Genomic DNA, 26,290 nt, shown 5'->3' with positions numbered 1-26,290 from the left:
GTTCCTAATAAATTATTACATTCTTGCAGGTTATCAGCTTGTAAGGCAAGCCCTTGTAAGGACCTGTCTACATTGTCCACTACAAGATAGTATAGGCATGTTGGAAATAACTATAAAAAGCAGGACTATGCAGTTTTAAGGTTGGTTCATTTATATTATGACACAATGAGCACTGTGTGTGTAACTATTCATGCAATCCAGTATTTGATGCCCTGTGGTGTAACAAAAATGCCTGGTACTTTACATTACCCACTATCCTGCAGTTTCCTAGAACTGTTCCCCCTTTTTTAATTTTTTCCCCTTGAAAGAATAAAAGAGCATTAAGAAGAAACTAGTGAGACACATTGCAATTGGCAAGTTTAAAAGTAAAATTGTGAAGGCTGCAGAAAAGCCTCTAATGTATTGCATAATTGCTGCTTTGTGTAACATATACCAGCACAACAGTAGTCCAGAAAAATCTCCAAGTCCAGAAGGTGCTTTCAACACAAGTCTGGTGGTACTGAGTGAGGGAAGTCAAGTGTCACTTGATACAGAGAAAACTGATAGGAGAGAACTAAATGAAAAGTAAAACAGTTGTTGCTTCATACTCTTCTCAGAACTCAATCAGTCCCTCTCATAGGGCTCAGATAGAAGTTCCACACACAGGGATCAATTGCACAATTCAATTCTTGTGTTGGGAGGCAACGATGAATCAAATGCCATGTATCATATACTTAGTGCAGCATGACTGGAAATTTAGTGCAGATGAGACAAAAATTGCTGCAACTGCCTACACAAAGTTCAAGAAAACAGAGAAGGAAGAGCAGAATGTTGCAACATACCTTCTCAAATCTCAGTGCATTGCTCCATATGTACTCTAAGCATTGGTGACTGCCTTTTGGTTTCTTTCTTTTTTCTTTTTTACTCTTTTTTTTTTTTGGTGGCATGGGAACTTGAAAATAATATGTATTTGTCTTCCTCTACCTCCCTTCTTCATACAGTGAAACAAGGCCCAACTCAGAATAGTGTGTAGAGGACTTTTTATTTTTCAGATAACAGCTCTGAAACAGAATCTGCTGTACATGTTGTGTGTCTATGTATTAATATTAGTATGTGTGTTAGTTATTAGTGGACATGGGAGGATTCCTTAAACTAAAATTTAAGGTATGTTGAAGCCTGTGTATATCCTTCCAGTTACAGTCCAGTAGTATCAGCTACCAGTTATCAGTAAAGTCATACAATACCTTAGTAGCCATGAGTTTACATGTCCATTTAGACCTTTTCATGGACTGCAGGTTAGCTACCGCTGTTTTCTAGAATATGGAGCCAGAAAGCTTGGGATTTAGCCATTAATTTCAAATTAAGTTTCTTTAGATAAGGGTAGATAGAGCCACCTCTTTAAACACTTGTCCTGGTTTGGGAATGGTATTCCCCAATTTAGTATTCCCACTGAAACCCATGCACCAGTCACTCACTTCCTCATCCCCTCCCTCTTATCTTGTGACTGGCTGGAGGCACAAAAGGTGAAGACCATGGGTCGAGATAAGAACAATTTACTTCAAACAGCAATGAGATAAGAAAACAAACAGTAACAGCAACAATACTAATAACAAAAGTGTACAAAGAAGAGAGTGATTTGCATGCAAAATGCTCGAGGGGAGTCCAAGCAACCCAACCACAGCCATGCTACCCCCACCAGAGGAGACTCCTTGCCTCTGCTCCCCAGCAATGGTCTGAGGTGGTACAGAATAACCTCCTGGCCCCTCCTGGCTAATGCAAAAATTAACCCTGTCCTGAACAGAACCAGGACAATACCATAAACAGGAAATTTATTTAATGACATAGAAAAATAATTGCCCCTTCTTAAGCACAGTATGCTATGTGTCTGTAATACATAAAACCAATGGCTATACCCCCAAGGAGTTTACATCTTTGTCCAGTGACTCCACTATTGCCTGGCTGCTTTTTACAGCCCCACATACCATCTCCAGTTTAAGGAATTTTCCTCAACTTTCATTATAATGTCAGCTGTACAGAAAACATAAAGATTTGAATGGCTCATCTACAATTCACTTGGATTTTAAGTCTTGTAGTTACTATGATTCACTTAGATTATAGGTTTGGTAGTTACTCTTCTCAGGGAATATGATGTCTTCTTTTTAATTCACAATGACATGATTCAAAGAATAGGCCCTAAAGAGTGGAATCTAACCTATACATTATGAAAGGAGAATGCAACAAAACCAATTTTTTGTATAAAGTATCCTCCTGTGAGTTGAGACATGTCTGCTTCCAGGCTCCAGGTACCAAATCCTGTTTGAAACTCCTGTATCCTTTCCCCTCCACTCCACAGTTTATGAATGAAAATAATCCTTTTCTCCCCAGTTTGAATCATATGGGAAGACACCAATTTCAGGTTCGTGAGCTTATGTTGTCCAGTGACTTCAAGAGAGTTGCAGGAACATAACTGTAGCCACATGAATTAGGAAAATACCTCCAATTAGCTATAATAAAATAGAACAGTGGAACAGCATTAATCTGAGTGAACAAGGAACACAAATAAGTCTGTTGTATCTTCCCAGAACTTACATTCAACTCTGCAAGACAAACCAAAACTATAAAAGTTGAATGAGAAGGAGGAAAAGCTTTAGCATAACAGCAATTATAAAGCACAGGGGAATCACATTAAAATCTCAGCATAGTACTCAGTCAGGAAAAATGTAGGATAGGAAACAATAAAACTATTGCAGTGATGGAGAATGTTTTAACAATTTCATTGCACCTCTGGTGCTCATATTTTCTCATTGTACTCAATGAAGACAATAAAAATACCTTCTTACAATTCAGCATTCCTCATACAAGTTTCTGAAAAGTTGCTTTCTGCCTACCCATTATATTATGCCACTCTTACACAAATAGAGACAATCATGTTGGAAGCACTGGCATGAGCTGTTTCTCTGTCCACTCAGGCATCTGTGAAAGCCTTTAACTTCTCGAGCAGAGCTTAAGGACCACTAATTGGTGCTGTCCCACACTTCTGGCCCACTTATGCTGACACAGCTTCCTAGCACAGACTTACATTACACTTACACCCTGGCCTGCAGGAGGATCTCTTGCCACTACAGCCATCTCATCTATTCAAACAATATGAGCCACACACAGAACTACTCTTCTGCCAGGAGGCCTCCATCTGCACTGAGGCTTCGTCAGCAGTGCTCCATCAGTTTAGAAAAAGATTTTCCCCACAAGAACTACCAGCTGACATGGCTGTGCAGTCAGCTTTCCAACTTTACAAAGCAGAGCAAGACAAAATTCTGAGACACAGTCTCCCTTCATCCATAATAACCTTCATTTTAGTTCTCCTTCTTTGCCATTTGTTTTGTAAGGCTGGAGAGTTCACATTTCCAAGCTTTATCCAGAAGCAGGAACTTTACTCATAATAAAGAAAACTGAAATCAATATATTATTTACTTAGCTTCAGAACATGGACTTTATAAATAACACCAAATGATTGCAAGACTCTGGATAAAATGAACAGTACAGGCAAATATATCCATTTTCTCAAAGCCACAGGCAGAAGATGTTTCGTATGGAGAACAGAACTGAGCCTAGAATAAGGGATGTTATCTCACACTCACACCCCCCTCCCTCCCCCCCAGTAAGGGAGTTTCTCTTTCAAGCTCTGTCAAGTTCATAGCTATTTTGGATCATCCCTATGCCTACTGCAATAGCAGCCAAATGTACAGTGGTAGCCTAACTGTGTGATTCAGATTTTTGTGACTGCTTTTCCCTTTTTCTTCCAACACTCACTGCAGCAATGCTTAATGCATTAGTGGAGGAGAGAGGGTCTAGAAAAAGAAATTTGGTGAGCTTCTAAGGTTCTATTTTAAACAACCCCCACAAAAAGGTACAACAAAACCTCAAACAACCTGAAACACATCAGAGGCTGTGTTTCTGAGATCTCAGTGTTTTTCACAGAGTCACAGAATATTCTGAGTTGGAAGGGACCTGAAAGGATCATCAAGTCCAACTCTGATCCCTGTACAGGGGTCAAACCTGCAATCTTGGCATTATTAGCACCCTGCTATAACCAGTGTCATGTTTATAGTTCCACAGAATATCTGAAGGCAAGTTATCAGGCCACCATGATGCAATCTAGGAATAAGTTACAATATGAGCAGCAACCATGTCTTTAAGATGTGTTATGTAGCACCTTAACTTCCAGAGAACTCTTCCATCACATTCAGCTAACTTATCTCATTGAACATAACTAAGATACCATAATTCTTTGGCTCATCAACAGAGAGCCTCTTGTCAGCAACAAGACAACTGTTGACCTTTAACAATTTATTTGTATTTCTGCCTGGGGATAAATTGTGGGTATGTATACACATACAGGCACACATTTATAATCCATGTACCATTTAACCAAATTACACAAAATATATTCCCCAAGGGAAATAAGATAAAAACACAACATTTATTGTTTGCAAATGTGGCCACAGAAACCTCAGGCATGCACATCATGCAGCCTTAACTCCTGTGCCCTGAGGAATTCTACTAACTGCTGCTTTGTAATTTATAGGTATAGGAGTGGAGGGGAGATCTCATGTTAGACATTTGGTAACAACATATCTGAAACTAAACTCAATTAAAGAAAGGGAATGCCCTCGCTTAAAGGAAGGCTACTTTCTTTTTGTTGCCTTAGATCCCAGGGCCAAGTTTAATCAGCAGTGCAAATGCAAGTACCCTACTACTGTTCTGCTCAGATAATTCCAACAGAAGAGATTACCAAATAGAGACTCAGCCAACTGAGCCTCATCTGTACATTTCAATGAAATACATGAAGTACCAAAATAGCTGAATAAGCAGCATTTCAGTTTGAATTTTCAATAATCACTCAAACCAGACACCTGTTCAGCAAGAGCTGTGTTAAAGTCACAGCTTACTTTGCATAGATCACAGAATAGTACTTATAACAGCATTCACTCACAACTAATCCCCAACTGCATTAGAAGGAGGAGTGGGGGGGGGGGTGGTGTAACAGTTTCTTTATTCTTATGTCCAAAGCATCTTGCCATTTTTTTAGTGAGTTATCACTGAAAGTCATATACAGTGAAGCTGACTGTCTTTACAAGGCAGTTACGTATAACAATTTTTCCTAGCATATTAACTCATGGCCAGGTTTTATAAGCCCCATGCTGTCAGCCACTCCCTTCTCCACACTAAAAGTAAGAGGAACTTCTCTATATATTCATTTTACCATTAAAATACTTCCACGAATTTTGGAGGTAGGAATTTTTGTCCATATTTAGAACAATCTTCACAGAGACATCAGGGAATCATGTAAATAACTACTTTGGAACAACTGAGTAATTGATCAATTCTGAAGAGTGCTATAGTTTGGAATTAAGAGCAACTCTTTCATTTCTAGTGGAATTTCCTGTTATATCTTCTGTCCTTTCCACCATGAATACGATTGGGATCAAATTGGTTCTTATTTCTTCTGTATTTACTTTGTTCCTTTACTGCACCTTTTGATCATCTCATATGTAGTTGCTAATAAAGCTGATGTATACAGTGCCTGCTTTTCTTTACTTTTGCTGGTGTTAAGGCCCATAGCCCTCAGAACCTGGAGTACCTTCCTGCCACCAGAGTATTTGCATATAAATTCTAGGTAGAATAAAGCAGAATTACATTAGTTTCTATCCATTTTCTGCCCTTTTACTTGGCTCAAGCCTTTCTATTTCCATAAATGCCTGTACCTGCACAGTCATTTTAAATCATCCCTTCTCTGCTAAGTTTGTAATTTTCTTCTCTCTATTCCACTTTTACACTATCTCCAGATTATCAGATTTCGTATTTAATTTAGATTTATTTAAATTCCTATTAAATGTCAATTACTTTGATTTTAGCATTAAGGCTAACTCCAGTTTAGTTTAAGGGGTAGGATTATAGTAATACCTTACAAAACCTTTTTGTTAGTGTTGAAAGAATCTAGCAAAAGTAACTAACTGACAGATTAGAAACTAGAACACTAGTTCTAGAAATCAGAATTAGAAATTAGAACACTAACTTTCTTCAGTACAAGTTTTGACAATGGTTTAAATAATTTGCATGCATTTTGATGACATCTTGGACTTGATTTATGCCACCTCTCTTTGGACTCCAGCTTTCACAATGCTGCAGGCAGACAGCTAGGACACTGACTTCAGGGTCTGTGCATCTCACAGATAGTTTGCACCTTCTTCTGCAGCTCAGTAGGTGGCTATTAAATGTATGTGACTTGTGCATCCTAAGACACACCACTGAATATTTCAAACCACTTCCTTCCATTCAACTCATGCTATAGCCTGACATACATCATACCTCCTTTCATTTCAATCACCAGGGAAAGACACGGTCAAGACCAGTTCCAAGTGTTTCACTGTGCTATAGGCAACAAAATCAGTGCAAATAAAGGCTGATAAGAAGGAAAATAATTTAAAATTACACAGAAAGACAAAATATTGATCACTTTTCTTATTTTTTCTCACCAAGAAACTTGGAGATATAAATAACAAGGACCTGTGAAACTTGTAGAGTTGTACAAAAATACAGCAGAGATGTACAGAAACCAGTAGGTGGAGACTAACTTGTGTAGGGTCAAGCAATAGCCATGGTAGCCCAAGAAGGGGGATGGCAGGGCCTCTGGGATTAATGGCAGTGTGCAACAGGTCCTCCAGACTGCAGAACAGAGGCTTGGAAATCGTCACACAACATATAACAAAATCAGCTTGTCAGATGACACAACTTATTTTATGGAGGTAACTTGCTTACAAGTTAAATATTAGCAGGAATATCAAGCTGGAAAGAGTAGTAAAGCAGCCATGTAATGCTGAGTATCTCTGTGCTTGCAATCCATTCAGAGTCACTTCCCCTGACTTTCAACAGTGTCACAGTACAGTTTTAAATGGCTCCAAGTTTGATAAGAATTAAAAGGCAGGTTCTTTGGCATGTGGCACTTGATCCAAGGAGATGTCTCTCTCCAGTGCAGACAGGTTTTATCATATATGAAGAAAAGAATAGTTGGTATACGCAAAATCAGGGTATATTACAAAAGCAGTAATTCTCACAAATATTTCTGTTTCTGCAAATATTGATAAAATTTCTTTTCAGGTTGTAGTCTGATAGATTCCAGACCTTCTCTTTTAAGCATTTCCATTTTCAGCAGAGAAATCATCAAGGTTAACAAATACTTACTTTTCCTGTTACAAATTTATTTAGGACAGCTACAGGTCACAGAGAAGCTATTTACAGGCCTTAGAAAAAGATATTTACATTTGTTGTTAGTGATGAGTTTGGGTTTTGGTTTTGCTTTCCTTTTGGTTCTTCTCCTAGGCATCCTTAACACTGCCTTCTGATTTGTCTAAGATTGCGTTATGGTTTTATTCTTTTGTTTTGGTTACAATAATTAAAATAATACACAGTAGCCCTGAAAAATAAGCATAAAGAGGAGTGTAAAAGTATATGCAGGGAAACAAGAGCCAGTGACGGTTAATCAGGCAGAGGGGAAAGGATGGAATAATAGTGAAAGAAGATTAAGTCACAAGTTGTTCATGGAAACCACTACAGAACCTTGTAAACAAGTACATACCAGAATACAACTAGAACGAGAGGCTACTTTATTAGTCCTAGAATGAGGATTATTTGATATGTAAAAAAAAAAAAAAAAAAAAAGGTAAAAATTACAAACCTTCTCCTGAAACTAAAATCTTTCCCAGCAGTGAGGCCCTGCCTGGGGAGTGCTGATGGAGGGGAGGATCGCAGTGCCCTCCCGTGGCTGCGGTTGCTGCTGCGCTTCCCAGAACCTGCCCTGCCACAGCACACACTAACCTGCAAAATACTTCTGCTCTTTTCTAAACGCGCATGTTGGACAGAGCTGCTGATAGTTAATCACTAATTCACATAATTAATTACTATTTTGTATGAAAATAAATGAAATTAACTGAATAATAACAAACTTTTGACTTTTACTCCCTCCAGGATCAGGTCAGAATCGGCACCCTGACAGATGCTCATACAAAAGCTGGTGCTGCTCTGAGCAACAGAAACCACAGGCAGAGGTTCAGCCAGCTGGAGGGTGCTGGCTGTGCACACAGGACACACAGCACAGGCAGGACAAGGGCAGGAGTGTCCAGGGAAAGGGTTCCAGAAAGCTGCAGTGTGGAGGATGCAGCACACACACACATAGCACTTTTTGCAGACCTCATAATAAAAATCACCAGGCACAGGCCTGGAATCACACAGGAAACACAGAAAAGACTTTTGGCTAATCTGTGTCAGGATGTACTGGGCTAATTTTATTTGCATGATTCAGTCCTCAGAGATGTAGAGAGGAACATGAAACATTTAATCCCAAGGCCATTTCCACTAAGTAGTTCTTCTTTCCTATGTGAAGTTTTGCTTTCCTTCCAAATCCTTTAATTTTCCATGGAAATATTCTGTATCTCTCTTCTTTTTTTGTCTGTTTTAATCTTTCACATACACACAATACCCGCATTGCTTTTTTTGTCTTAACACAGCTGAGGCAAACATCACCATATACTTCTGACTTTCCAAGTAAGAAAGTACATAGAGTTGATTGAACCTAAATCCTGTGATGGTCCTAAGTGCCCAGCACTACTTGCAGCATTTTAGAAAAAATATTTATACTCATTTTCTATTGGGTCCCTACTCAAGACGTTTTCAGGAAAGCAAAAAGAAAAGTTCCTAATATTTTACTTGGAAATAACAAGGACTGAGAAACACCTGCACTTAAAGACAGACATTTAAACATGGCAAAAGTGTGTAAAAAATTGTCCATTTCTCCCCTCAAAAAAAAATTAGCAATGTTTCTTTCCAAAAGTATCCCAGATTAAAAAATTGAACTCAAAGCAATATATTCCCCTTCTCAACTGGGAAACAAGCCCATAGCTTTCAGTACTGTAAGGTAAGTAATTAAAGTCAGAAGACAAAGAAAGAAATTAAGATCCTTTAATTCATATTGAATAACACTAACTCAGGTTTATATTTTCAATTATGGGAACTGAAGTTTGAGGGGATGACAATGAAGACTGGGACAGCTTATTAACAGAATTAAGTTAATAATTAAGTTAATAATTAAGAATTAAGTTAACAATCACAATTTTTATTCTTTTAATCTCCATCCTGAGGTGCTGTGCTCAGAGACCTTTCCTGTACTTGTATTTACACCCTCACAATTCAGTGAGATCTCTAGAAAGCTATTAGAGTTGATCCTTTAGTGATATACAAGGCACACACACAAACCAAACACTGTTATATTCTTTACACAAGTGAAAAAAAAAAGTATATGCACCAAGCTAGACTATTTTGATCTAAAGAGTTTTTCTTTCCCACCAATGGAAGTTTGCTGGCCTACAGTTCCATCTTGATCCTACAAGAATATCAAGACATCTCTAAGAAAGCCATATTTTTTACAGTTTTAAAAAACAAAAGTATCCAACTCTAATACAGTAAGTAGAAATAATTTTGCCAAATTTGAGCCAGGTAAAAGCTGGCCTTTGAGTTTAAACTGTCTGAGCTCCCTCTGTAGGCAGCAAACAGCAGCAGCCAATAATATGAGTTGAATCTTCTGGGACACTTCAATAGGAAGCCTGGATTCTTAATGGCCTACATGCATAACTACAGGGTAAATATCAATGTAAGCCAATACATACATATTACAAAAATTTATGCAGCTCATGTAGTTATTTTTCTTGTTTTTTCATCTTCTGCTCCCTCTCCCTGTCTCTTCCTCACCATATCTTTAATTTCCTCAGATATTTTTGTTTCACTTCTCATCCACTTTTCTTTGCAGGTCTTGCTTTCATATCCAACTTCTGGTCCTTTCTGTTCAGGATCTCCTTTGCTCTCTGCCTTCTCCTTTGAATCTCCACATACAAACAATTCACTTCATGCCTCTTCTGAGTCCTCACAGCTCTACCCTCTCTCCTTATTCCTCTCTCCCAGTTGCCGAAGGTTTAAGGTTAAGTAATTTAATCAGTAAAACATGTTGCTTGACAAAAGGGTGATCCTTAACCAAATCTGATTTAGGGGCAATTAAAAAAGGCATGTGGCTTTGAATGTGTTAAGTTTGTTCTCTGATTCCTGAGGACAGAAGACCCTGAGTATACAGAAAACATCTGTTTCTCTGGTATCGTTAGTTATATAAAACTTCTTTATATAAATTTAGCATGGCTGGGTGGACCAGCAACCAAAATTGTGCCTTTCAGGAGGGCACCAGATTGCACCAGATCCTTGCAGGCAGATCAGGCAGTCAGAAATAAGACACCCTTCCTCTAGTAAACCACAGAGTAGAGTTACAACTCTAAAGGAAGGAAATTATTAATTTTTTTTTGTTGAAATTTCAAGTCTTCTGGAACAGGATGTAATTTTAAAGAGGGAAAAAAGTTATAATAAAAATGAGTTAGAAACAGAACAACTTATTTATTTCTCCTGGTTTATGAATACATTGTACTTCAGGGTTCTTTTTTTTTTCTCCTTCTCTCAACAGAATGTAAACTCTTAAAACAGGAATGGGCAACCTTTGCATAAATGGTCACAGTTTCAGTGAAACTTTTGTCATGACCTCCAGTATCAGGTTCCCAGGGATAAATTCTAACTTCCCAAAGTAACTCCTTTGTACATCACAACAAGCAATCATGCATGCATTGCAGGGGGAGAGAAAGGCTGAACAGTAGGAAGAAGGCAGCAATGGGACTCATTTTCCTTTTTCTTCCCTGACAAAAGTGTCATGCCAGATATTAAACCTAATTAAAACTATATAAAACTTTCAGATTTGTTTCCATGGCTATTTCGCTTCACCTACAATTTCCACAGGGTTTGGTTAGAGCAGATCACATCCACCAAACACCGGGAAAACAATACTGTCTTGAGTGGCCCTATACCAGCATAACTCTGATGTTCCCTTTTCTTCTTTTGATACTTAGTCTTAATTATCATAGACTAATCATGAGATGAAATGTTGGAAAATATATTGTGTTAACTCATCTTTTAGGATTTATTTGCCTTCACCCACTTGTCAGGAGCAGGCCTTTTTCATACTTAATTTGCTTTGTTTTCAACTGGTGCTTTCTAGTACAACTAGATGGGTGGCCATTGAATTGGCTCTCAACTCATCAACCCCCACTGTTACATCTGTGTAAAATTTGAAGGAGAAATGGGAGCAAACAAATAAAAAATATAGTTTCCGTATCATGCAGTAAGAGGCCTCAGCATATATAAAAGAGTGTCCTAGGTGCAAGTATGCATGGCAATTCCAAATGGCTGTTCCATCTGGCTGTTGTTTGGTTGTGGGGCTTCCACTTTGGCCCTAGTGCTGGACCCAGGTTGGTCAGAATCTCTGGCTGCTGCTACTACCACACCCCTCTGGTTTCACAAGGAAAACACAACTTTCCCAACCCACATCCCCTTCCCAACAGTGGGAAACTTTCACCACCAGCAATGCCTGCTGCAAAAAGATACCACAAATATTCAGGGATGTCCAGATCAGTGACAGTGGTAACAGTCAGAAGGGTAAGGACCAATTATAGAGGCCTTTCCTAATGAAAGGTCTAGGGTTGATGTTCTGGCTCAGGGAGAAGTCAGGATTTCCTGCCCTTGATCTTTGTACTTGTCTTCTACATAGTTTTGCCAGAGGCTAAAAAAAATAATTATCATCTCCTTGAAAATTATTTTTGCACCTTTATAAACACGTATCCTTTCAGATGGTCACAGCACTAGAATGTATGCAACATTCACCAAGGCAGAAAAAGCCAGGGGGGCAAAGCCAGAGCACTTCTTTGCTAACATCAATTATTCAGTTTCCAAGGACAGTGTTTCAAGAACATATAGGTAAATATAGAAAACACCAAACTGGTCCACCAAATTTTGCCTGAAAGAGAGACATGATGTTGCCTTTTGCATTTTTTGCCATTGACAGCACTATATGATCTCAAAAGCCTGAACTGTCCTCTTGGTTAGCACTGCAGCCAACCCAGTCAGCCTCACGTTGTTTGCACAGAATGAAAATATGTCCCTGTGAACTTGTCAGAGAGCAACCAGAAGTATGTTTGGAACCTATGATTTCTGCTATGTCCTGAGAGCTGTTTGCATCTGAAACTGTAATCATGAACTCTTTCCTCCTCTTGCACATTAATCTGGTCTCAGATGTCATCCACTTGGCTTAGAAGAAGCCTCTCTCTATAGCAAAGCTTCTGTTTTTCCCACACTCTGCATGGTATTTAACTGTGAGAACTGGGTTCACATATTCCACAGCTCATGGTGTTATGTCCCAGTTACATATTTAAAAGGGAAAAAAAGCATGTATGTAGTTCTGTACATCATCCTAATGTCATTTGCTTCACTAGTCTAGGTTTTTGCATGATATCTTTCCAGTTGAGAAAAGAGGTCAGTCAATGGAAGTCAGAATGAATGTGCTTCAAAATATAGTCTAGTAGCTCATGAGATGATATTATACTTTGGGGTGCTCTTCCAGTCACCCGGCTACCATTTTTTTTTTCTCAATCCCCCAATCTCTGTGTGCCTCTGAGGAATGTTCAGCATAAATTCATTTAAAGGAAGAAAGCTCTTCCTTAGGCAAAAAGATCCTGCAAGAATTTCTCATCCATGTAAGCAAAGAAACTGTACCCCAGAGTCATTACACTAATGATATGGACAGTACCTGGTCTATTTGATCCAGCCACTGCTAAGACTGGATAGAGAAAACACAATGTCCCCAGTGGTTTTGGGCAACATAGTTTTGGATGTTGACATCCTAGCTCCTTAAGTTATATCCCTGAAGTTCAAAAATTATTTGAAAAGTCTCTCAAAAAGAGTAGGCTATAAGCTGAGCAAGGTGGACAGATGAAGCAGTAATTGGTGTGGCAAGCAGCTTTTCAGCCTGCAGGTCACACACATACAGAAAGTTTTTCTTACCTGGTAGGACTAGAAGATAGATAGATGGGTTTCAAAATTATTGGTATTATCACCAACAGCAGCAACAACAACTTACCATGTAAAAGATAATTAGATTTCTAAACCATTGTGTCCCCAGCACCAAAACACAGAATCAGAATAGGGTTTTCCTGTAGTTTCATTTAAGAATAAGATAAAATATCCAACATCCTGATGATGGATGTTGATGCTGAGGTTTCTGATTTTTAAGTCTGATATTCTGGTGTATAGGCTATTTGGGATATAATTTAGAAAACAAAAAGCTGAGCTAAAACTAGGATATATGTAAGAAGGCACATGAGCTCAATGTAAAGATCTTCCTTCAGCACTGAGTGATACAGCCCTTGTCACTACCAAAAACTACAATCACTACTGCTACATTAGTCAGTCAACCTCTGCCTTTTCTCATGCAAGGGACTGAGAAAACACAAAAAAAGAACAAAATATGGAGGTAAATCAGGGCCCTACAAGGATTCTCTTATACTTCAATTGTTCTTCTCTGAACACCCTAAACATTTCTGCAGTTAGTAAGCTTAATATTTAGCCTACAAGAAAGTGCATACATGAAAAATAGCTTACACAGAGCAAACAAAAGTCATGGGGAGGGTGAAAATGCAGTATTTAAAAAGTATTAGAATTATTTATATAGTAAATATTTTCATCTTGATTTTTTGTGTTTTCTTTTTAAAAATGTAGCTTACAGCAAGTTATCCCACCTCAAAGAAGAAAAGAGTATTAATATTTAAATCAGGTGAGATTTAACTATTAGTTCCTCTGCACTCACAGAATCCAAGTATTCCTTTACCTAAAATGACAGTATAAGGGGTGGAATGAGGGTTAAAAAGCACCATGTGGTATGATTCCTCAATTTTACCATGGATACTGAGGACAGTCAGATTTCTTAGCATCTACTGGATTATCATCCACAGCTCAGTGTCCAAGCTTTTTTTAAACCTGCAAGTACTTTGAGAAGAATGCTTTCAATGTACTCTGATTTTTCACAGCATTTAAAGCCACAATGATGAAAGCAATTAGAAGTGTAAATCTTCCAAGTGACACCAGTAATATTTTTCATCTTTCTATTTTCAGGATTTCTTGGCAAGGTTTCCCCTCTTGTCCTGGTTCCCAGTTTCTCTATAATGGCCAAACTTCCAACAGGATTTGAGAGGACGAATGCCTTGTGACAAGTTTTTTTCTGAATTATTACAGGAAAAATAAAATGTGATTCTCCACCTACCATTAGCCAAAAATGGAGGTTCAAAGAATCCTCAAGGATCCAGAAGCCAGCAGTCCATTCATCTGTGTCAAACCCCTGTGGATTGATGCTTGGATCCCAGCTTCATATGGCAAACTCCAAACTCCAACCTTTCTTCTCAGTAAACAGATTGAAAACACATTTTTCGTATTTGCCCTGACAGTGTTTGATAGGTATAAGCCAGGTTTTAGTTTGCAGTCACATCTGAGATACAAAAGTGTTGATGACAATAACTCAGTTAATTATACCTTTAGCTTTAAAAAGCTGTGGTGATAATTGATCAAAACACTGAAGACAGAACTGAAATGCAACTGCAGTATTAACAAGTATAAATATATTATTTTTTATTTATGTATGTATGTATGTTTGTGTTCCTTGTTTTTAATTCTTGTAACAAGGCATAATACATAAAATTCTAAATCGAAATTTCCACAATATGTGGGAGCAACAGTGAGAATATGAAAATTTATAAGAAAATCATCGAATCCACAGTATGTGTAACAGCTACCACTTTGAAGTGCACAAATCTGTATCAAGGTTCATCATTCTCATTCCTGTTTCTCATTCTCACCATGTTTCAGCAAAAAGTTAAGATTATATTTTTAAATCCTGTGAGCCAGGCCTTTGCAACTAATTGTCAGAGTTAGATTAAAAAGAGTTTAAAACAATTTAAACTGAAAGTGCTGTTCTCTGATGAGTTCCACATAATTCATTTTCCATCGAATGTCCTCCAACATTGCTGAAACCTATTCAGGTTTCCTAAATTTTTGAATGATATTCCAATGCTGTTACACTGACAACTTCAACAGAGCTGCAAAACCCAAGAGGCAACACTGCTGGAATGTCAGTCAGAGCCGCCCATGGCTCATCTTCCACACTTCTAGAAAAGCCTCTGTCTCTCAAGATGGGAGCCAGGCACCATAAAATAAAGCACTTGGTTCTGGTCAATTAGTTCTACATTTTAATGAACATATAGCAACAATTCCTTTCAAAATGGATTGCAAGGGAGAAGTAAGATTAGTAAGGAAAACATCTTTTTGCTTTCAGTATTATTCCATTTCTCTTTTTATGGATATTCAGTGATCCCAGCTTAAAACTATACTTCTTTATCTGTCTGATATATGCTCCTTTTTCTGGGGGGGAAAACAGCGAAGTCTCAAGGTTTGGTGACCCAGAGGCTACTCCATCACTCTTTTGGAGGGTTCTGTCAGTGTTCTTTTTGTTTTGGCTCTCACATCTTAAGAGTCTTCTTCCTACATGTGTAAATGCATCCCTAAATACAAATTCTTTACAAATGAGGGCTCAGGAAACAAAAGCCATCCCCATAGTGGCCTGACATGGTTCCACAGCAAAGAACACTACAGCTTTTGCCTTCAGATCACTGCTTTTAAAACACCACAACCTAGAAAGCCTAAAATCCTTAAAGGTTTGTTCAGTTGGAGCCAACAGATTCTCTTCTTTTTCCAGGTGGGGATAGTCTTCATGCAACTAAAGCTACCCAGAAATCAATGGGAAATAAATCAGGACTGACTTAGGGAAAAGTTACATGTCAGATGTCTCATAAGAGGGTAACAGAAAACACACTTTGGTATCAAAGTGACTGGGATTCTGAGCTTTCTCCTACTTAGAAAAGTTACAACCATGGGCAACAGATCAGCCACCAGACTTTCCTCCGCATGACTTCAGCCCTCCTCCTGTTATTGGTGTCATGGCACTGCAAGAGCTGAGTGAAGTAGTTCTTACAGTGCCCATCAAAAACTCTCATGCACAAAGCAGCACTTTCCCCTGCTCAAGCACAAAGGCAAGAAAAAAACTCTCCAAATACCTTAAAGATAGGCTAAAAATACAACCCTTTGTTTAAGTGCCCAACAAAATTACAGCCTTATGAAAGCCAGGTCAAAAGCCCCAGGTTGAACTCCAGGTCCTGGTGCCACTGTGCATCTGCTGAAGTGCCCACTGCATTCAAGACCACATGATCAGCCTGTTTTTGAAAAACCATGATAAATACATGCATGCACTGAAAACTCATGAGCTGATATTGCAATAAATCTACAGAGAGCCTTCTTAAATTGTCTGGAGAGACTTCAAGGACAAAGATGCATATGGTTTTAATTTTCCTCTAAGTGATAGCCATAGTTAATACCTGATTTGGCAGGAAGCAGGCATTACATGCCTGTTGGGCTTACGTGGACATAAAAAAGAGTTTATGTTTGACATTTGCTTTAAAAGCATAATGAAAAGCTTTTGCTCTTACAAGGCTGAAAGTTGCCTTACTTTTTGAGAGTCTATTACTTTAAAAAAATTATTTGTTGGCTATGATTGCTTGGATAACTGACAAAGAAAGCATTAGGAGTAGGCTCTTTGTTAGTGTTTGTAGCTGGATGACAGAGAACTGAGAGCAACAGAAACAAGATGCTGAATAGCACATTCGCTTTTTGTCTGCCTTAAAACTGTTTTTTTCTAAATAAGTGGCTTATGACATCAGGCTCTGGTTCACCACTGGCACCTTTCCATTAACACAAAGCATATATAATATTCTCACATACTGCCACAATCCCCTCCACTTGTTTTGTCCCTGAACGTCACATAACACTACCTGCCTGGTGCTCTGGTGAAAGAGCCACAGAGCATGACAAGTATTGCTAACAGTGGAGATCCCACAAGCAACAGCCCATTTTCCATCAGTTGTGTTGCACATTCCTGCCAGACATGGAATGGAAGGCCAATGCCTGCCCAGTTAGATGCATTTGGGCTAGGTCGGAGCTGGGAAGGTTTGTGGACAACAGTCTTCTCAGGGCAAAAGGTATCAAAAAGCCAAAGCCAGGTGGCTGTGAAACAGGAAGGGCCAGTTTAATGCAGCTCTATTGACCATCCCACAGGAAAACATCAAAAACCTCGTCCTTCCACCCGAAATCTATATGGGAATGAAAAACATACATCTTGCTCTGTGTGACAGCTCCTAAAAATGGGCTGGCTTCAGACAATGTGTAAGGAAGCATATAAAATGGCATAACTGAACTCTTAAAAATCATGACATAAGGAGAGGAACAGCACCGTGACATGTCCTAGATCCATCATCATTATGATTTATTGCTTAATGTTGCATTATTTAAAATTAATACACCACCAGTTTAGCTAGGTGGTCAAATACATTTTGGGGTTCACAACTACCTTAAAATATAAATAACTACCAGTGTAGACATGTGAATACACTCATACTTGTACTCTCACATGCAGATTATGTGATCTATTTTGTAAAAATATATGTATTAATTTTTTAAAAAAACATAAACTCTTGCTACAGAAACTGCTTATATTCAACCCAAGGAGTAAAGGTGCCATTGGGATTAGCACTATAACTTAAGTGTCCAAGAAGTGACAGAGGAGTCCTAGCTTTGATGACTTTGAAAGGAATCTAGGACATAAGTAACTTTTCTTGAAGTCCACAGGGTCCAAAAGGGGTGTAGAAAACAGTAAGTCATCTCAAGGTGACTCATATAATCAGCTCTCCTTATATTGCCAGCTGGCTCAAGTTGGAAACCAGAAAAGAGTGGGGTGAAAAAAGTGTTGACCCTTCCCCAGGGAAGGAATCCATGCCCAGCTGGATGAGGGCCAGTGGGAAGATCTACAAACCAAGTATGGCAGCATGACAAATCTGTGGATTAACAGCAGCATTGTCAGGGAGCAAGTCATGCTCAAAGCTGGTCATCACACAGGATTTGGGAATGAACTCTGCTTTCAAAAGCCTATCACACATACCAGACAACCACCTCCTGACCATCATGATTCAAAGTGGTCATCCTTGCCCATTGCAAACTCTTGAGGCTTGACAAGAGACCTTACAAGGAAATGCACCGGTTGCCTAATAATAAGGAGGAATCTCAAAGACTTTGAGACAAACTTCACTTTACCCTATCAACCTAAAGACGTCTTCATTTAGTTTTATGTATGTGCTAGAAAATTAAACAGGTCAGGAATTAATGAAAATGTGTGTTCACTTCAGTTAGTGAATTTCAGTTAGCTCTGGCTTAATTCACTTTTTTTAACCCAGATGTAAAATATCTCATAAACGATTGTGGCAGTTGACTCTCTAAAACACTTCACATCCATGTTACTTGGGATAGCTGAAGAAGGCAAGACCCACAAAGAACTGATATTTCACTGTAGTTGCAAAGAACTAAGAATAAAACATTAGTGCAGAAAGCATTGACTGATAGTTAAAACACAGATAAAGTGAGCTAAGAAGGTCTGTTACAGGTTGTGCTACCAACATTTTTCAGTTGAGTGTCTTTTCACCATTCCATCTATTTCATTACAGTCATGACTAAAAAACTGCTGTACTTTGATAAGACAATGAAAAATCTGTGAAGCTGGAATCAAAATGATGACTTAAAAATTCCTACACTCCTTACAAGTGGCATCTGAGATTGTAATTTGTTCCATTTGAAAAAGAATCTCTACAACTTTACATATGCGTTTCATTTTGGATGTGCTACTCATTTTTAAGGAACTCGCAATCATCATCTGAACAGATTTCAAACAGAACTTTCAACTAAAGTATTTGTTTCAGACATAAAGCATAAAGGTGTACACAGACATTTCAGGTGAATCTCATACTTTTTCTTGTTCTTCTACAGTGATAAAATTTGCATTGTGCCTCTAGGTCAAACTGCCTTTCCCACTGAGGAAAAAACCCCAGCATTTCATAAACACACCTGAGAGTAATTCTCCAAGAAAAATAAGCTACCAGTTAAGCAGAATAAAAAATTCCAACTCAGAAATTGGTGAGATACTAAGGCAGAGACCGCACAGAATGCTAGACAATAATTGCAAGAAATTGTGTACTACATTAATGTTTTTCTTCTAAGGATAAAAACCATCATTCAAATGCTAAATCTAGTTGCCCCAAAGAAGAGTCAAACTCCTCACCATCTTACAAGGAACAAATCGAGACAAAAATAATCTCAACCCCTCACTCAGAGAAACACTCAGCATACACTCAGCACTGGGCACATGCTTAGTTTTTACACTCCCACTGTGTTTGCTTGAGTTGGCACAGCAAAACCCCAACTAGCTGAAAAACCTAATCCTGCTTATTTTGGCTCTTTATGTATTAAAAACAGAGCAGGTTTGAAGGAGAAAAGAAAGAAAAGGAGTGTGCTTGCTGTCTTCCCTTCATCTGTTTTTAAGAGAAACATTTAAGGTGGTTTTTTTGCACAATGGAAGGGAATGTTTTTTTGCATAAGTGATCAATTACAGAAAGTGAGAGGTCACACAAAATGAATTCACAACATGAAGACATCTGCAACATCCAGCCACTGGACTCAGTCTCATCCTATGCTTTGTACCATAGCCTTTTTTCTAACAGTCAAACTAGACAGCAGGAATTCACAGAAATACAGCAGGAGTACTACACACCAACTTATGGAGTTTCTTGCAAGCTGTTAGTAGCTTCTACCTTTCCTCCCTTGGCCTCTCCCTTGTATGCCTCCCCAACCCAATCTATACATAAGAAGATCAACTTGAAGAATATTAACTATCACCCATGCTAAAAATGGAAAAGCCCTCTGAAATCTTTCATTTTCTGCATGGTATTTGTATTTTAACTCCCAGGGAACTATATCCTGTATAAGTTATTTCCTGGGGAAGAAGTATCTTCACATGCCTGGAATATTTAAGCAGTCATTACCAGCTTTGTATGAGAATGAATCGGGATTCTTAAACTTTACTTACGTGTTTTATGTTGGCCCAGAAGTCTCTTAAACACTTTAAGAGGGCCACAAAGAGCTGAGTTCAGGACTGAAAGTTTTGTTGCTTTAATAGCCATAGAACCAGACCCCAGTTCAGCCCCAAACAAGGGCCTAATTATAGACAAATAAGTGAGCATGGTAAAGTAGGAAATATTAGGGTTAAATAAGTGAAAATCTATACCAGGATACATCACAGATACAATGTCACATCTAAACATCCTGTGATTGATCTGCACACCCACACTAGGGAAAAGAGAGCATAATAATTATAAGTGTTGTTATATTTGGGGGAGAGGGAGTAATTTATCATGACCAGCATCATACATGGCTCACTAGGGCATTTATCACACCTTAACTTAATTCAGTAAAACATCTTAAGTCATCTTTAAATTTCAATTTCTAAGCCTGTAAGTATTTTACTGTGTAGGAAGAGGCTTAAGTAATTGCTTAATGTTCAAGTGCTCTGCTGAATGAACAACCCTGCTGCTGGAGCTAAGTACACATTCAACCATGGCAGACTCATGATGATTCTTACAAAAGTAGAGCAGAGTAAACGAGGAAGGGAAAGGATGTTAACATTTTACTTTTTAATGAAAGAAGCCAAGACTACTCAGCACCAATGCTACCCAAACAGCAGGAACTCTCTCTGCTGTTGAAGGGTCAAGAGATCTGCATCATCCCCACAGTCAGGAAGAAGGACCAGCTAGAATGAAGGAGAAATAGGAAAAGGACTATCATTCTATATATCATAAAAAACTCACATTTTGAATAACAATTATGACCATTTATTTATGGGTTTGGATGATTAAACACTGTGTATCAGTGATCTATCTGTGTTCTGAGCCAGCTGTGCAAAGAAACAGCTTTATAAATTTGTGGGATGCCTGCAACTAACCTCCTTGCTTTTAAGCAGCTAGATTTGAAGCAGATTGTGCCTCCTTATTCTTCTGTTCAACACATTCATTTCTCCCTCACTGTTCTCCAAGACTTTTATTCTAGCACTTTTCTGGATAACCAAAGATGGTCCAAGATTCAGGAAACTTTCCTATTTAGACTTAAAAAAAAATAAAAAGAAAAAAAAAGAAAAAATGAACAATGAATTTTCTTTTAGAATAATACAATTTACTATAAATAAGTAAATGCTGTGGGAAGAAACAATTCTGAAATTATAAAGCAACAGCAAAGCTCAAAGTAAACCACAAACTCTAGAACAAAAAAGAATTGTTTTCTATTGTAAGTTGCATGGGAAAGTTCTTCATCTTACCAGATCTCTCTTGAGAGCAGTAACCCAGCCATTCTTCATGTATCAGTTTCTCTAAGAAATTATTTTTGTTAAATTTTGAGGCTGCATTTATTTTCCTAAAATAAAATGTTTATTTCCCTCTTGCCAAAATCCACTATAAAACTGGGTTAAAATGACTGCAAACTATCCAGTGGATTTTGCAGATGCCAGACAGGAGGCAGGATACTGAAGTAAAGATCTATGTAATTCTTTCAAGTAATAGGCATTATGTTTTAATGTACTTCACTTGTCTGAGACTACTTGGAAACTTAACTGGCAAAGCAGCTAAAGTTACCTGAGATTTTTTAAAAGCTTTTTCCTCTCCTTGGTCATTAAAAATATGATAGACAACTTCCATTTAAGGAACCAGACATTGTGCTGAAGACCTTGAAAAGAACCCTAGTTACATACTGCTTTGTAGTCTGTATCAGGCTAACTTCCATTTTCCCCAAGATTCTCATATACTAAATAACATTAATAACAGGGACACCATTACATGAATTAACCTGACTGGTCAAGTAATAATAATGGAGAGAGAACAAGGTACACAGTCTAAGGGATTTTCTAGCTACATAAAATAATAAAACTTATGCCACTTTCCTCCAGGATGTATTCATTACATGAAAGATCACATTTAATAACTAAAGGGTGATTAGCCCACAGGATTCATCTACATCTTGAATAGGATTTGACTAATAATGCCCCCATTGGCTGGGTCTTCTACAGTTGTCATCATTTCCCGCAGGGAGATTATGGACTATGTAATATTGGTGACTGCATCCTCACATTTGCACATTTTCAGACAGTCAGAGATACCCAGGTGTAATAGGGAAGCAAGAGATACACTTGGACTCTTCTCTTCTCCTGCCTTGCACAAGTGATAACTTATCACTTCCAAAGTAACATACTTCAATGCAAAAGCATTAAAATGAGGATCAGGAAACCTAAAGCCTTTTATGGATCTGCTAAGCAACTCTGAAAAAGTTACTTTATTTACTTTGTACTTCAGTTTTCAATCTTGTTTTTTCTGCTGATGTAAGACAACAGTATTTATTTGCCTTTGTCTTCTTTCGAGAGATTATCAGCAATACAAAATGCATGTGGTTATTATCATAAAATGTTGTGAGCTGTCAAAACACCAGTCCTTGAATGAAATTACCAGAAATTATAGACAAACAAGTTCCTGTCTCCCGCATTCAATTTCCAAGGGGGAAAAAACAAATATCCAAAACAAAAAACAAAAGCAATCACAAGCATTACTCCTTTAAAAAGTCTGACCTCACTAAAGACTGGTCAGAGAGTTTGACCTCCCTTCTATATTATATATTATACATGAAGAAATAACAGTCTGAAAAGGTGGTTAAAAAGTAAATATTAAGACAATGAGTTTTCAGGTAACATTGGGATCTGCTAAGGCAGAATTGCCTACAGAAACTGAGCCAGGGCTGGTGCATTCAGTCCCAACTCCAGCCCAGACTGAACAGGAATTCAACAGTCAGGGTCACAGTAGCCCCTCCCAGAAAGCTATTAAATCATCCAAGGATGAGGCCTAACCAAATATTATAACTGCAAACCTGTGGCATTAGTGGCAATTCTAACTTAATTCCATTGATTCCAAGAGGAAAACACTTGCCTTGTGTAATCATGCTAGAAAAACGTCTACCACTCCCCTTGAAAACACAAAACAAACCTCCTCAGTCTTTAGAACGCTTTCCTAGAGTCAAATTCATACTATTTTCCCTTCAACTTTGTGTTAAGTCCTTTTGGCATATTCTGAGGGAAAACATCTAATATTACAATTATTTCAACCACCCAGTGGTAGATATTTGAATGGTCTATTGTATAACCATATACCTTACTGCTGCAAAAGAAAGACCAATGGCAATATAGAAAGCTCATTTTTAAGCTATTGTGTGTCGCCTCCTTTTTCATTTTCCAGATTTAAATAAAGCCACTGTTATTAAAACATCCTGCCCACATGTTCTATTCCATAACATCAGCATAAATTGGAGTCTATGCCAGCTTTTTGGACTACTCCACCATTTGAACGCATAACTAGTATTTTGAGAATTACTGGCCCTGCTTCCCCTATCACTCATGCTAATTTAAAACTGATGAAATGCAACCGGTTTCAGAGAAGAAATTCTTGATTTAAAGCAACATATAACAAGAGAAGAATGCAGACGATCTATTTCATGTAACTTCCGATGAGCATGGTGAAGCTCTGCTTAGCCACAGCAGCCCCTGCTACAATCCCTATAGATTGGTGGTAGGGAAACTACCAGATTTCATTATCCTCTTGTTTGGTGTTACTTTCCCCCTGTCCTTTTAAGTGTCACATAAAGAGAACTTGTTCTCGTGGACTTGTCATTCTGTTTGTTCTTTTGCCCCTGGATTCAATGTTCAGGTTCACTTGACCCTTCAGTGTATCTTAACAAGAAAAGGAAGAATCAAGAACTAAATTGGAAGTAAAATTTAGCTTAAAAGGAGTTACTCCTAAGCAATATTAATGACATTGATTACCTGGAAAGCCATCTGAGCAGCAGACTCTGAATTAGCATCTCCAGGCAGCCACAAAGAAAAGCAGGGAACAAAGTAGAGTGGACAAAACTGTCATGGTGAACAGGTACCTCAGCATTGACACTGCTTCTGAGAAATAGGATTACCCATCCCTAACTAAGTTCTAGCAATATAAATGCTGGCATGAAGAAGAGAACAAGACTTTTGCTCCCAAAAGTCATATAGTGTGATACATTTTCTTAAGGCATTTAAAGACCATCCAGCAAAATCCGGGCCCTGGTGCAAACTGAGTGACTGCACAATGATTAATAGTAATTTTCCCTCTAACAAAATATGTATCATTAAGATTCTAAAATCAGACTCACAGTGCTGGAGCTAAGACTTACTAAGAGCTAAGTTGATATTTCACGATCCCTGAAAATAAAGTTCGTTACATCGATTTCTTTTTTCAAATGTAACATTATGATTTTCAGGTTTAATATTGTGCCTATGGTCACAAACTGATGTTTCTTTGGCAAGACATTACTTGAGATCATTGCAAATGCTTTCAAATAGAATAACACTCCTTATTCTGAGAGATGGCAAAAAAACCAGCTCTTTAAACGAGTCACTTGTCTAACAGAACACTGGCTGCCTTACACCTCAGAGGAAGGCAACTCTGGAAGGAAAACACACTCAGCTATTTCCTTGGCAGTTTTTTTAATAATAAAATGGCTATTTGAAGCTGCTTGGTTGAAGTGTTAGGCACAGAAATGATGGAGATAGTTTCACAGAGAGAGTGCACATGAGACGATCAAAGGCAGCTTGAAATCAGTAAAGATTACTTAGTGCATATACCCACAAGTGGTATATTATTTATGAATTTCTGGGAACCTAACCCTAAAAGTTACAGAAATGGGATGTCTTCAGAAAGAATCTGAAATGAAAGGGGTTGCTTACTTAAGCGTTCAAGAGGAGAGGAAGACTGCTATAGCTGAACGCAAGTAAGCAAACGCATTTAAACATATGCTTACAATTAATTTAAATCCTCTGAAACAAGGAACTTCAAAGGTCCAGAACTCTGCTTAGCAAACCAGAAATAGATGCTTGAATGAGCCTCTGGAATGAGCTGTGTGGCGCTGGGGCTCTCAGCTAACGCTCTGCAGAGTTCTGGTAGTTCCTATTTGCAGTTGCTCGGAGAAGTTGCTCTTTTGTCAGTTCGTCTGGTTTTGTCCCAAAGGGAACCCATCATTGAGATCAACAAATGGGTTTAAAACCAGAATTATTTGAAGTTGAGCTAACTTCCATACCCGTGAAAAGTTGGTATGCGTACTTTAGGACTGTCAACCCTTCCTCATTTCCGAACAACAGAGAAAAAAAAATTAGAAAAATATATTGAGGTTCGTATTAAAAGGTAACCAGGCACATTTGCGCAGGCGAACGCGTGCTGTGGCATGTGCCAGCTCGGCCGGGCTGGCAGCGGGAGGTGGCCGAGCCGCCGCCCGCAACCCGCACCGTGCCTTTCCCTCGTCGCCGCCGCTCCGCGGGAGGAGGCGGCGCTGCCCCGCACACCCCGCGCCCCGCAGGGCGTGACCGCGGCCCCGGCAGCGCCAAAACCCGCCCCGCCGCCCCCTCCGCGCCCGCGTACCTGCAGCATTGTCTCGGCCTCTTCTTGCGCCACGCGGCGACGGGGCGAGGGGCGCAGCCTCCTGCCGCGGCACGCCAGGCTCGCCCAGCCGCCCATCGGGCGCTCCCGGCCGCTCCCCGCCTCCAGAGCGGCCCCTGCTCCGCTCCTCACCCCTCGCCGGCGGGCATGGGCCCTCCGCCCCTCCGCGGCCGATGCTGCGCTCCCCTGGCCGATGCCGCGCTCCCCCGGTCGATGCCGCGCTCCCCCGGTCGATGCCGCGCTCCCCCGGTCGATGCCGCGCTCCCCCGGTCGATGCCGAGCTCCCCCGGCCGATGCCGAGCTCCCCCGGCCGATGCTGAGCTCCCCCGGCTGTCACCCGCTCGGCTGCGCTCCGAGCCCCTTCCTTCTCCGTTTCGCCTTTTGTTATCGGTCTCCCGAGCTGACCACAGTGTGCCCCCTCCGTGGCCGGGACGACAAATCAGAGAGCCGGTGCTGAAAGCTGTCTCCAGCTGGAGAAATTTAGCCTTCCCTACCCTGGTGGGAGGGCTTTTGGATCACTGAGTGGTATGGATACAATAACAACGAAACTAATAACTTGCAAAACAGTCTGCTTCGGAGGGCGCGCTGCTTTTGTGCAAAGAGAAAGCAAACTTTCCAGCGGTCTGTCACTAAAGCAGGCAGCTAGTACCCAAGTAATTTGAGAGAGAAAAATGGGTAAAGTTGACACCAAGAATGACTTTGAAAACAGTTTCAGAAGGGGAGAACCTACAGGAATTTCCTGCCTCTTTGTGTAATCTGCCTGCCTGTGTACATTATTTCCCTTAAGTTTTTAAGGGAACTATTTTTCCCTGCCCGCAAAAGGATGTATACTGCTAAGAGGCAGTGCTTCCATGTGATGGAAG

The 26,290-nt window shown here is 39.3% G+C and overlaps 1 protein-coding gene across 2 annotated transcripts in view; it reads right to left on the bottom strand.

The window, feature by feature from the left end:
• TNS3 (tensin 3) overlaps positions 1-25,865 on the bottom strand; it is a 201,629-nt gene extending 175,764 nt beyond the window's left edge. Inside the window, exon 1 of one of the 2 annotated variants that reach the window (XM_071553419.1) lies at positions 25,410-25,865. In XM_071553419.1, coding sequence (XP_071409520.1) covers positions 25,410-25,505 — 96 coding nt within the window. In that variant the 5' untranslated portion in view covers positions 25,506-25,865. The remainder of the gene's footprint in view (positions 1-25,409) is intronic. The other variant, XM_071553418.1, reaches the window with a different exon arrangement.
• Positions 25,866-26,290: the final 425 nt, after the last annotated feature.

This window comes from Pithys albifrons, chromosome 4 (assembly GCF_047495875.1).
Source record: "Pithys albifrons albifrons isolate INPA30051 chromosome 4, PitAlb_v1, whole genome shotgun sequence".
Classification (NCBI taxonomy): Eukaryota; Metazoa; Chordata; class Aves; order Passeriformes; family Thamnophilidae; genus Pithys; species Pithys albifrons.
Note: the sequence above shows the minus strand (reverse complement) of the source record. Positions and strands in the feature narration are given on the sequence as shown.